Raw genomic sequence first — 13,967 nt, forward strand, 5'->3', positions numbered from 1 at the left:
CATAGAATTGTGGAATGGGCGAAAACCCAGTCTAAGACATATTCGGATTTGGGGTAGTCCAGCACATGTGCTGAAACCAAATGCTGATAAGTTAGAATCTCGTACAGAAGTTCGCATGTTTGTAGGATATCCCAAAGGAACGAAAGGTGGTTTATTTTATAGTCCTAAAGACGAGAAGGTCATTGTTAGCACCAATGCCCAGTTTTTAGAAGAAGACTATATAATGGATCACAAGCCCAGTAGCAAAGTTGTTTTAGAAGAACTTAGAGAGGACATGTCTACTTCAATACCAACAGTACAAGATGAAGTACCACAAGAGACTGCAACACGTGTCACACATGATACACAACCACAGACAGTGCCCCGTCGTAGTGGGAGGGTTGTAATGCAACCTGAAAGATTCATGTTTCTGGGAGAGTCTTCGGACTTGATCCTGGGTAAACATAAACCTGATCCACGAACATATAACGAAGCACTCCAAGATATAGATGCAGCATCTTGGCAAAAGGCAATGACTTCTGAAATAGAGTCCATGTACTCTAATAAGGTCTGGGAGCTTGTAGAACCACCTGATGGTGTAAAAGTCGTTGGATGCAAGTGGATCTACAAAAGGAAAAGAGGGACAGACGGGAAGGTAGAAACCTTCAAAGCTAGGCTTGTTGCAAAAGGGTACACTCAAAAAGAGGGAATCGATTATGAGGAGACCTTTTCACCGGTAGCCATGCTTAAGTCTATCCGGATACTCTTATCCATTGCTGCTCATATGGATTATGAGATTTGGCAAATGGATGTCAAGACAGCTTTCCTTAATGGAAGTCTTGAAGAGAACATCCATATGAAGCAACCGGAAGGATTTATTGAAAAAGGCAAAGAGCATCTAGTGTGCAAGCTCAATCGGTCCATTTATGGACTGAAGCAAGCTTCACGGTCTTGGAACATCCGGTTTAATGAAGTAATCCAGTCGTATGGATTTATTCAAAGTCCGGATGAGTCTTGTGTATATAAGAAGTGTAACGGAAACGTGGTGGTATTTCTTGTACTATACGTAGATGATATTTTGTTAATTGGCAACAATGTCAAGGTATTGTCAGACGTAAGGATATGATTGTCCAAACAATTTGATATGAAGGACTTAGGAGAATGTGCACACATACTTGGGATCAAAGTAATAAGGGATCGTAAGAAAAGAATGTTGTGTCTGTCCCAAGCTTCATATATAGATACAATCCTTGCTCGTTTTAGCATGCAGGATTCCAAGAAAGGTTTCTTACCTTTTAGGCATGGAGTAGCTCTATCTAAAGAGATGTCTCCAAAGACATCAAAGGAGATAGAGGACATGAAAGCAGTTCCTTATGCTTCGGCTGTAGGAAACTTAATGTATGCAATGCTATGTACGAGACCTGATATCTGTTTTGCCGTAGGCATGGTTAGCAGATATCAGAGTAATCCTGGACAAGGACATTGGACTGCGGTAAAGCATATATTAAAGTACCTGAGAAGGACTAGAGATTATATACTAGTTTACCAAGCAAACGATTTGCTCCCTGTGGGTTACACGGATTCAGATTTCCAATCAGATAGGGACAATAGTAAGTCTACATCAGGCTATGTGTTTACTTTATGAGGTGGAGCCATTTCATGGAGGAGTGTTAAGCAGAAATGCGTATCGGACTCAACCATGGAAGTTGAGTATGTAGCAGCCTCTAAGGCAGCTAAAGAAGCAGTATGGCTCAGGAACTTTCTAATGGACTTAGATGTGATTCCTGGTTTGCCCAAAATCATCACAATTTATTGTGATAATAGTGGTGCAGTTGCAAACTCGAAGGAACCACGAGCCCATAAGGCAAGTAAACATATAGAGCGCAAGTACCACCTGATACGAGATATCGTGAAGCGAGGAGAAGTTGTCATCGCCAAGATTGCATCAGCGGATAACCTGGCAGATCCTTTCACTAAGGCCCTTCCGGCGAAAGCTTTCGATCGGCATGTGGAGGGAATGTGAATCAGATGTATGGTAGAAGATATGGCAGCTTAGTCATTAGTATAAGTGGGAGATTGTTGGAGTGTATACTGAAAGCCTAAGCTTTGTAAACATTCATTATGAATAAAGAATCACATTTGGTCAAATTGTCTACATTTGTTTGTAGTTGTTCATATAGTTTATATTGTAGATAACATAGTATGTGGTGTCACATGCAGAAGATGATGTTATCAGTACCTTATAAATTATAAACAGTAGCTTACGACTAAAATGGAAAGGAACAAACCATTAGAAGGTCGTAGTGTAATTAGGTATTAGTTTATCTTGACTATATAATTACACTAGTACACTCAGAGTGTATTGAGTAGGACCATTAGAGGTCGTTTCTTTTATACTGACTTTATAAAGGAACAAAGACCTCAGTTATTATGGAAGTGTGTGCTCTTAATCCTAATATAACAACAAGCACATATGTTTGATATTAATTTCTTTAATTTATCAATGGGTGAGATTTAGTTCGATGAATCAATAAACCCGATAAGTTGGGAAATGATATCACTTATAGTGTGTGTTATTGATTATAGAAGGAAACTGTGTCCTAGAGATACTAGGTTGATAATGCCCCCAAGAGGAGCTCATAAGGATTGTCATGTTAAACCCTGCAGGTGGACTTAGTCCAACATGACAATAAGGTTGAGTGGTACTACTCTTGGACTTAGATATTAATTAAATGAGTTGTCAGTAACTCACTTAATTAGTGGACATTCGATATCTTAAACACAGGGAGACTAACACACTCATAATAAGAAGGAGCCCAAAAATGTAATTTGGGATTGGTGCGGTAGTTCAATGATAGTTCTCTAGTGGAATGAATTATCATTGATAAAATTAAGTTGTGTGTTCGGGGCGAACACGGGATGCTTAATTTTATCGGGAGACCAAAACCAATTCCTCCTCTCGGTCCCTATCGTAGCCTCTTATTTGTAGAGTTCTATACCCACCTATACTCACCTTCTATACCCACCCAATAGGGGCCGGCCAAGCTAGCTTGGGAACAAGCTAGGGCCGGCCTAGGTAAGAAATTGGGTGGCCGGCCCTAGCTTGAACCCAAGCTAGTGGGGGCCGGCCAAATTAAATTAAAAATGAATTTTAATTTTAATTTTTATTATGTGGAAGAAATAATTTATTAAAGAGAATTTAAATTAAAATATCTCTCTTATAAAAGATCTACAAAAGATTAAAGAAAGAGATTAGATCTCTTTCCTTATTTGTAGATTGATGAGTTATTTTATTTTCTCTTTAAAAATTATTCACATGTTGATAAAATTAAAATTATAGAAATTTCTTTTATTAACCATGAAGAGATTTATGAAGAGAAATTTTATTTTTTAAAATTTCCGGAAACAAATTAGGAAGTTTTAATTGTTGATTAAAACTTGTCCAATTTGTTCTCCAATGATGTGGCCGGCCATGAGATTGTAATTGGGGAAATTTTATTTTATTTTTCTCAATTAAATCATGTCAAGGAAATTGAGGAAATTTTATTGTAATTAAATTTTCTAATTTGCCTAGGCCAAGGAATATAAAAGAAGGGGTGAGGGTGCCTTCATGAAAAACAACCTCTATTATTTCTCTCCCTCTTTTGTTCTTTGGTGTGGCCGGCCATCCTCTCCCTCTCTTCCTCTTGTGGTGGCCGAATCTCCCTCTTCCATTGGAGCTCTTGTGGTGGCCGGATACTACTCGGAGAAGAAGAAGAAGAAGGAGAGAAAGCTAGCATCTCTTGGAGCTTGGTTAGTATTTTGGTTTTCCTCCTTGGTGAAGTTTTTCCTTTGTGGCCGAACCTTGCTTGGAGGAGAAGAAGGTGGTTGGTGGTTTCTCATCTTGGTAGATCGTTGCCCACACAACGTCCGAGGTTAGAAGAGGAATACGGTAGAAGATCAAGAGGTCTTTCTAGAAGGTATAACTAGTAGTTTTTCCTTTTCCGCATCATGCTAGTTATTTATGGAAATAATACCAAATACAAGAGGCTTACGTTCTAGAATTTCGAATATGTTTTTCGATGTTGTGTTCTTTTATTTTTCTTTTCCTTGTGATTTGATTGTTCTCTTTGGTTAAGCTAAAGTTATTTTAGGAAATTAAATATTAGCTTTCTATAAAAGGTTTTGTCTAGTCGGTGGTGGTTGCTCCCATATCCAAGAAGGCCATGTGCCTCGCCACGTCAGTACTGGGAACCAATTATGGAAATTAATATTTAATGGAATTAATAACTTAAGGAGACTTGGGTCGAACGTGTTAAGTTCCGCAGGAGATCCAAGTCAAAACCTAAAAGAACAAATAGATTAAGTTTTGGATCAAACGTGTTAAGTTCCGCAGACGATCCAAAATTTAATTTAAAAGAACACATGGTAGCTAGGAAAAGGTTCAGACCTTTGTACAAAATTTTTGTACAGTGGAACCTATAGGTTTTCCGAGTAGCAACCAACATAGTTTGTATGTAGTAATGCTTCAGATTGTCACTCGTACAGGGGAAATGTTACCGAAATTTCTTCGGACATGGACTCCTCTAGGGCGTGACAGATATTTCCATCAGTCGACTGCACCACACTAACCGAACGAACAAAAATATTTTGTTTACTCCCAGTCGACTGCCCTGTCGACCGCACCAGTTGACTAATGAAAACACCAGTCGACTGCTATAGTAACGCTACAGTAAAACTCTAATCCTAGGATTTAACCCCTGAGCACATTCACTCAGCACTCGTCCTCACCCGACCAACCTAGACCTAGGTTTCTAGCCTCCTCAATCAGTATTGCGTCCCTCAGATGTCTCCCCATCCTTCACGTCTTGCCTTCTGGAGCTTCTATCAGTCTTGTCATTGTTGTCGGGTCTTTCTTTGCTAAGAGGTCGTGCCTCCGGGACTTCATCTATTGTCAAATCACACTTGGACTTATGTTGTCAAGATTACATGCTTAGACTTACATCTCCAAGATTCATCCTTGGACTTTTCTTCTTTGCCAAGATCACCTTTGGACTTTTCTTGTTGTACTTGTATCCTGTACACTCACAATACATATCAAATACAACAATAAACATAATTTAAACCTTTGCCCAAATATCAAAACCTAGGGTGCCCAGATTACTCCAACATTTACAACATTTGAAATCAGAATCAAAATGAAGATACAAGGCACGGGCTACTAAAAGGAAGGGAATGTTTCATCAGATAGCTCATTCAGAAGATGAGTCCGGTCTAGGCAGTTTTCAGGAGGAGTCGACCGGAGCAACCCCTTCTCTTGCAGCTGCAGTAAGGCCCCTGCACCACCATAGCAGAGTATGTGGTCGATGGGGTTGCTAATCTTCAACCTAAACTCTTTGGAGGCAAAAAAAAAAGAGGCCTTGTGAGATGCTAGGAGGGAGCTTCTCCCGCCTGATAACTCTTCAGCTCTTCTCCAGCCTTGTGTGCATCGTCCCGTGCCTCGACCAATTCTTGGTGTGCGGCCACGGTCTTCGCCCTAGCCACAGAAAGTTCCGCTTGCATAGCTTGAAGAGTCACCCGACCCGCATCTAATTGCTTCTGAAGGTCGACCTCCTAATCCATGCTGGCAGTCAGATCTGCCATTTTAGCCGCCAGGTTTATCTTTAGAGCGACCTACACCTCTTAGAGCTCCTGCAGCTGCGAAGAGAGGGTGATTACCTCTGTCTCCTTTGCCTTCAAGTCAGCCAGGATCTAGACGCGCCTCAAACCCTCAAACTTAAGCTTGGATTCGCTGGTCCGCAGGGCGGTTTGCAAGGATTGCAACCTTTCTGATTTTGCATGAGCCATGGTCCTAGCCACTCAAGTTTCCTCCTCCGTCGTTGCAAGTTAGATTGGATCAGGACCTCAGCGGTTGTCTGGTCAGGTGTGCGGCTAGCGGTTGTGGGTAACGCCATCTCTTGAATACGAGCCCTCAAAGACTCATTCTCTCGATGTAGACCAATTATAAATTGGGAGAGGCTCAGCCCCATGACATAGGACTGGCAAGAGCACGGGTAGGATTAGCAGTTTCTTACGGATAGAAAAAAGTAGGTAAAAACTTACCGACACCAGTCGTTGAGAGAACTAATCGGCCAGGTCCAATTGTGGGCATTCCAAAATCTGGTCTACCATGCTTTTCCATGAATCGGCCAAGGCATTGTGGATTTGCACTTGATTGCAGTTTAGAGAGGTGCTGGCAGAAGAAATGACGCCCAACACCTGGAAGGATGGCAGTTGGAATGAAGAAGTGAAGACATATCACCCTTTGATGCATTCCTTGAGGCGAGAAGAAGAAGTAGGAGCTGAGGCTGAAGGCAGCGGTTGGCTCGAGGATGGAGGAGTAGGAGTAACAATCCCGGGCTGGCCTTTAGGTCGGGTGGTCACCTGCTCCTGGGCAGGGACTGAAGCAAGAGGAGAGGGCGTAGCCTCTGACGAGAGTGGAGTGCTCATCCGACCAGACATTTTGGCTTTGGAGGATGCCCGCGACAAAGGCGGCCTCTGCGGTGATGATTGGATTGATGGGGTGACGCGTCGTCTTTTGTGTTGAAGGCGTAGTCGCTGCTTGGGAACTAGAGAGGGAGCCCTTTCACTAGCGATTACCTCATGGGAGAATGATTTAGCTTCAGGGGCCTCAGGGTCCCTCGATTGTTGGGAAGAAGCCCCTACTGAAGCGCTGGCCTGGGGAGACTCCTAGCCTGCCATGATCTCTTTGCCCCTCCTCTATAGGATTGCACTGGGCATCACGAAAGAGTCAAGGGTGAAAGCTCAAAACATGACTTCTGCAGATAAAGGAAAATACCTTAGTTAGTGGAGATATACAAGGAAAGTTGAGTGAACTTACCAAAAGGTGCGCTCAGGGGCGTCTAGATAAGGCTTAGCCCGAAAGTATACAACACACTCTTCCACAGTAGAGAGGAGAGCTTCAGTTGCACTCCCTCCAGTTTCTCAAAAACTGCGAAACAGGCAGGCTGGTACTGATGGTCACTCAACTCACGAGATGAAGGAAGATGGGGATGCCACTCCACAGGCCAAGTCACAGGCTCGGGTAATTGCACATAAAGGAATCGGGATTTCCATCCCTTATGGGAGGAAGACATGCCCTCAAAGAACTTATACTCGATCGTAGACTGTACCATGAATACCCCGGTCTTCGATTGCTTGAAGGAGTAGAAATGATGGAAGAGTTGGGGGAGGGGGGGGGTCAAAGGAATCTCATACAGGCGACAAAGGATTACCATTCCGCACATGGCGTGGAAGGCATTGGGGGCGAACTGTGATAAGGGGATGCCGAAATACTGACTCAAGGAGGAGAAGAAAGAAGGGATAGGAAAGCAGAGACCGGCGAGAAGCTGGTCTTTGAAGAAGGTTAAGAAACTTGAGGGAGGAGGATAAGGATGACTATCAGGTTTAGGAGAGTGGAGCTTGTACGCTTCAGAAAGTTGCAGGCTAGATTGTATCGACCACAGGTCACTCCTATCAATGTCCGAAGGAAAGTATGTGTACCACGGGGTTACCGTTTCACCAACCATTATCAAATCAAAAGTTGAAGGAGGAGAAAAAGATGTAGAAGAGGAAGCACTTACACAAGGGGTGCGTGAAGAGGGAAGTCAAGGACCAGGAACAAGCAAAGGAGGAAAGGTCGTAGGAAGTCGAAGCGCCGATAAACAACTATTAAAGACCTCTAGGATTTTTAAACCAAAACCCCTAAGGAACATCGGGATTTGAGCTGCACAGTAGAAACAGTCAAGCTCATGAAGGCCATTGGATTAATGGAAAGAGAAAGAACATCAGTTCACATGTAGAAAGCTTGCGTCAGTCATCATACCAAGGAAAGTTCGTGGGACACGCGTCAACCTCCTATGAAGTGACAATTATGATAGAAATGATAGGAAAATCAGAGAGGTGATATGAGAACAGTGGCACCATGCTTCAAGGGTGTCATGCCTCGAGGATCGAAAATTCCAGACGACTACCTCATGAAATAAAGTAGGAGGCGGTGGAGAGCATTTGATGTTTCATCCTCACCTCGGAATCAGAGTAAGATTCAAATTTAACTAATATCTTTTGTAATAAGCTTCGTGATTCCAGGTGGATTGGGCCAAGTCTACGGGGGCATCTCCTTCGATCCCTAACGACCTCTCGGTCGAGATTCCAGACTCTCCCCCCATCGCAAGTTATAAGTGAGGATGCTCTCATGTCTCTAGACTCTCGTCCCAGTGTGAGTTATAAGTGAGCATGCTCTCACGTCTCCAGACTCTCGTCCCAGCGCGAGTTATAAGTGAGCATGCTCTTATGCCCAATGACCTCCTGGTCGGGATTCCAGACTCTCACCCCAGCGTAAGTTATAAGTGAGCATGCTCTCACGCCTAACGACCTCCCGGTCGGGATTCCAGACTCTCACCCCAACGTAAATTATAAGTGAGCATGTTCTACGCCTCCAGACTCTAGCCCCAGCACGAGTTATAAGTGAGCATGCTCTCATGCCCAATGACCTCCCGGTCGGGATTCTAGACTCTCGTCCCAGCGCGAGTTATAAGTGAGCATACTCTCATGCCCAACGACCTCCCGATCGGGATTTCAGACTCTCACCCTAGCGTAAATTATAAGTGAGCATGCTCTCACGCTAACGACCAGTCGGTCGGGATTCCACACTCTCGCCGTAGCGCGAGTCATAATTGAGCATGCCCTCACGGTCAACAACCTCTTGATTGACTTTTAGAATTATCGACTCAATACAAATGCCAAAGACATCGGATCAACAGTTGCACATGAGCCACCCAAGGAGACTCGGGTCTAGTCAGCCGGACTTGGGCCTCCTTCGACTAGACTTGGGGGGGGGGGGAGGGAGAGAAGCTTGTGATATGGTGCATAAAGGTGGGGCCTGGTAAGGTCAGACAGTCGGAAGTCAAGGGGACGTGACAGTTAGAAGTCAAAAGGATGTGGTAGTCGGAAGTCAAGGGGACGTGGTAGCCAACAGTTAGGAAGGGAAAGGAGTTTGACCGTCTGACATCATCGCCCGCATGATTCCCGATCGAGTGCCTCCAGATCAAGTCCCCAGATCTGAAACATAACATGCAGCCTGAGGTAACACCTGGCTTGCCCCGACTGGTTGGGTTCCTTGGTCCAGTCCGCATAGATAGGTCTGTTACTTGTAGTCAAATAGCTCCTGGTCAGCCCTTCAGCGATCTTAGCGTGAAAGGGGAGGCTCCCGCGACAACTCGTCTCCTTCATCAGGACTTAAGTTAAGAGACACCACGAACTGTCATCCTGAGTTGTCCATAGCTAAACCCAGGCAGGAAATAAAACAATAAGTGATAAACAAGGTCAAAGAATTGTAACCTCCTGTTAAAGAATAATTGTCATACATCAGAAAATATTTCCAGGGTTTGCCATTGTTGACAAATGGAACCTTCCTTCCACCAATAAGAGGGCACCACGTGCTACCCGACAGACTCTAACACCCGACATTTTCTGACAGTGGTCAGGCTCCAGAGGTACGCAGTATCATATAAAAGGGAGGTACTCTCCCTTAAGCAGATATGCTCACACACACTTTTACACTCGTCTTCTACATTTTTTTTTCTTTTGTACATTATTCTTCTGGGAAAAAGTACCTGACTTGAGCGTTGGAGGGCTTGCGCTGGGAATTTTTTCCCTGATTTTGGGTCTCTAACGTTCCGGTTGCTTGTTTGAGTGTTGTGCAAAGCCAGAGTACCACCGGTCTTCGTCACCGCCGTCCTTCTATCACACAGGGGGTGGTCCTTTTACTGGTGCGCGTACATTGGGTGTGTCTCAGTCGTCTCTCTGTCAACACCGATGCCATCTCAGCCGGCCTTCGTCTGACTCAAATTCCGGATAGGATCAGGACTCATGGGTAAACTAACCTAATCTACTATTCAAACTTAAATTTTTTAGATTTTCTATATTTTTTCATTTTTAAAAAAAATTAATGAGCTCGTGGACTAGCCCGCGTAACTTGCAACCCACCTTGAGTTGAATTGGAAATTTCCCAACCCACTAGGCTAGCGGGTCACTCTGTCTCAGCATCTCAAATGATGGATTTTTGATGAACGAACGGGTCACCTCTCTAGACATGCCAAACAAAAGAAAAGAGCCCCTCCATGAGCATATGGTTAAATTAAATGATGGCTTTCTTTTAAAGTTATTGAAGAACTTAATTGGATGCCACTGAAAGTAGAGTTAAGTGAAAGCTCGCGTAGCTGCTATTATTAGCACAAATACAATCGTAAAAGGAAATCCAAAACCTATGACCAAGCCTACTAGTAGAGTTAAAAACTCCAAGTCAAAGCATAAAAGATCAGAAAGAATACTTCTACTACAAGAAGTTAGATAACTAGAATGCAATCGCAAGAATTTAACTCTTTGTGGATTTGAAGAAAAGGAAAATACTTCTACTTCAGGTATCTATGCCATTAAAGTAAATCCCTTCCCTTAAATAGTTGATGTGTTGGTGATGACTGGATTTACTACAGGAATTCTTAAAAGTTGCAACTTTAGTTATAGGAGATTATCATTTGCCGTTTACCTCTATTTAGAAACACGAATAGGAATATTATTTTTGTTTAATAAGAATATTTTATTTTTTAAAAATTAAGAATAGTAGGTATTATTTTTATAAAAATATTTATTATAAATCCTTAAGTTTATTTTAATAATTTACATGTAATAATTTTTAGGGTTGTAAATGAGCCAAGCGGAGCCAAGCGGAGCCAAGTTTTATAGTGTTCAACCTTGTTTGATAAAGTAATTGGGTCAAGTCTAGTCGAGTCTAAAATGAACCAAATCATTGAAGTTGTTGTTCAAGCTTAACTTAATTTCTTTTTGGGCAAAAGTTAAAAGAACACCCTTAAGAATCATCAAAAGGGTACCCCACTTTATTTTTTTTTATCAAAAGAGCGACTCACTCCACCAGTAATCTAAGTATAATTATGCAACTACCTTTTAGTACTGTTCTCATTATTATCTCTCACCTAAATCTTGAATCAGTCAAGCACATTGTAGCAATTATGAAACCGTACATAGTTGTAGCAGTTACGGTTTCGTATCTGCTACAATACATACTCAGTTTGTTCAAAAATATTAACGTTGTAGCATCTACGAAACCGTAAACTGTTACAATATGTGTAACAACTACAGTTTCATAGTTATTATAATACGCCTGACCGGTTCAAAATTTAGATAGGAGATAATAATGGAAACAATAAGCAAGGACAGTTGGGTAAGTGTATATGTGACAAAATGCGATTCGCTCGCCCCAGTTCCCCTGTCAATCCGTCTCTAGGTCAACACGGAGGAGATAAATCACGGATGACTACTAGTAGTTGAGTAATTATATATGGGTTGCTAGTGGGGTGGAGCACCATTTTGATAAAAAAATTAAAGGTGGGGGCCCTTTGATGACTTGGAGAGAAAAAACATGTTTTCTTAATTTTGTTTTTTCTTTTATATGCGTTTAAGCTTGATTTGAGTTGTACTTCAACTTGATTCGTTATATATTATCTAGCTTTTAGTTCAAGCTTACTTGATTATTTTAATTTTTTACAGTTTTAAACTTATTTGATTGATTATTAATTTTTAATAATACAAGTTTATTTGTTTATTTTAAAATTTTTTTTATCTATCTATCATATTGATGAGAATTTTATTAATAAAAATTATTAACAAACAATTGACACTTATTGTTCATGAACATTATATATATAAATTAATGTTCATTTAATTAACTTTATATGTATTAAATAAATATAAATGAGGTCTTACCAAATTTTACACTCCATGCATTTAGGTAAATTTGTCCATTCAATTTTTTTCCTTTAATTAGTTTAGGTTAAATAAGGAATAAGGAATAAAGATTCACTTCTTTTTAAGTTGTACAATTGTACTCACCTTGATATGAATTTCCCTGAAAGTTCCAATGAGCCTTGGAAAACTTAAAGATCCAATCAATTGAATCATGGCACCAAGTGAGATCAAGCTTCAAAGTGTTAGACAAAACATAATAAAGTGACAAAAGAAGAAGAAAAAAACAACTTTAACTTATCCAATAACAATTTAATTTGCTTGTTTTCATTCAAAACATTAAAATCATGTAATTAAAAAAGGTTAATAATAACATCAAACTTAACAATTACGAAAAGAACAAAAAGAAGATATTTGAATCCTTTTACAAAGAAAAATCAAGTTTTGTTTGTGACTAGTAGTTTAATTACTAGAAAAGTTATCAAGAAGATGTTATTTATAAGATCAAGGATGACATGTACATTTTATCAAAATTATATTATCCAAATCCATTGGTTGTGATGAGAACTAACTTTGAGGGTTGTTTGCCTTCACCATGGCAAAAGGACACATGATAGAATATAAAATTCATTTAGTACTAACATCAAGTTTGATAACATCATTGTAGGACTTAAAGTAAAAAAGGCTCAACCTTTAAGATGGATGTGATGGAAAATATTAAGAATTATTATAGGCAAAATAGGACATAAATGGAATGTCCTTCCATACGAATTTCAAAAAATTTTGACATATTAAACTTAACATTTATGATATATAGTGTCCTTAAATACTATAGTCCTGAGTACTATATGTTGGATTTTGTTTCTCGGTCAGGTGAGCTTACATGTTAAGATCTCTCAAGATCGTAACAGACGAATTTATCATAAAGAATTAACCTAGTAAAGTGATTTAATTATGGGTTGATTTAATGGATATGAATTTTAAGTGGGCAGAAATATGTTAACTCTTATACTGTTTTTAGTTAATCCATCTTATATCGATTAATTCTAGGATGACCAGCTTAACTTTACAATAATTTTTCACCGACTACTAGTATAAATTGAAAAATGCTCGTAATGGACGATCCTTTAATCCAACATTCTTTGATCAACAGTTCATTAAAAAAAATTCATCCATTATTTCTTTTAAAGTTGAGACTCCATTCTTAGATGTTAGAAAACTGAAAAGATATTCTATCACTACACCATTACTCTGAAAAAACATGATCAAATTTATTCATTTCATTTAATTTAATGAGTTATTCATTTATTTGTCCTTTTGAATTGATTTTTTTACGAACGTTAGATTCGATTAAAGCTCATGCCTATGTCACGAATTACATTAATTATAATTAACACGAGAAGCAAAAAGATATGCATAGTTTTCCTTCAAATAGTTAAAAGGGGTAGTCAAAACTAAGTAACATGGGTTGATGATTCCCACCATGAATATAAAACAAGAAGAAGCATACACTTTTATACCCCCTTTAAAAGCACAACTCCAAGTCTACAATTAACAACCGCAAACACTAACATGGAAGAAGTGTGGAAGGACTTAAGTTTGAGCTCCCTTCACCAAGAAGACAACAACATGCTTGCCAATTCGGCAGACTTCTTCGCCAAATACTGCCACACTAATCCCCCAGCGAAGCACTCCCAGCCGGAGCCGCAGCCGGCCGAGGAATTCGACCGGAGCAATGCCGAAAGGCGAAAGAACCGGATGATGAAGAATCGGGAGTCGGCCGCGAGGTCGCGAGCCCGGAAGCAGGCCTACACTAACGAGCTGGAGAAGGAGGTGGACAAGCTGCATGCTGAGAACACAATGCTGAGGAGGCAGAATGAGGAGGTACCTAATTCCGAACCACCAGTCAGTTAATTAGTTGTTCAGTATGTGTAAAACTTTACACACAGCTTAAAGTGTTTTTTTTTCTTTTGTTTTTTTTTGTTTTTTCTGCAGTTGAAGAAATCATTAGAAGATCAGATTAGAGGAGTCACAAAGCAAATCCTGCAAAGAACATTGACAGCTCCATTTTGAGGAAAGATGGAAGGAAGGATGAGGAGTTGTTATGGCTTTTAGTCTATGTAGACTTAGCTTTTCTTTGTCCTGTGAGGAAGCATGTTGTTGTCGACTTAACATCAATGCAAGGCCATGTTTTTTTTCCTATGAGCTCA

At 40.6% G+C, this 13,967-nt stretch overlaps 1 protein-coding gene across 1 annotated transcript; it reads left to right on the forward strand.

Moving 5' to 3' along the window:
* The first annotated feature begins 13,283 nt into the window (after positions 1-13,283).
* LOC122004795 (protein FD-like) lies at positions 13,284-13,967 on the forward strand. The gene is made up of 2 exons (XM_042559626.1): positions 13,284-13,641; positions 13,753-13,967. Exons 1-2 carry the CDS (start codon positions 13,330-13,332, stop codon positions 13,828-13,830), a joined length of 390 nt encoding a protein of 129 aa, XP_042415560.1. The 5' UTR covers positions 13,284-13,329; the 3' UTR covers positions 13,831-13,967.

The sequence above is a fragment of the Zingiber officinale genome, chromosome 7B (genome assembly GCF_018446385.1).
Source record: "Zingiber officinale cultivar Zhangliang chromosome 7B, Zo_v1.1, whole genome shotgun sequence".
Lineage (NCBI taxonomy): Eukaryota > Viridiplantae > Streptophyta > Magnoliopsida > Zingiberales > Zingiberaceae > Zingiber > Zingiber officinale.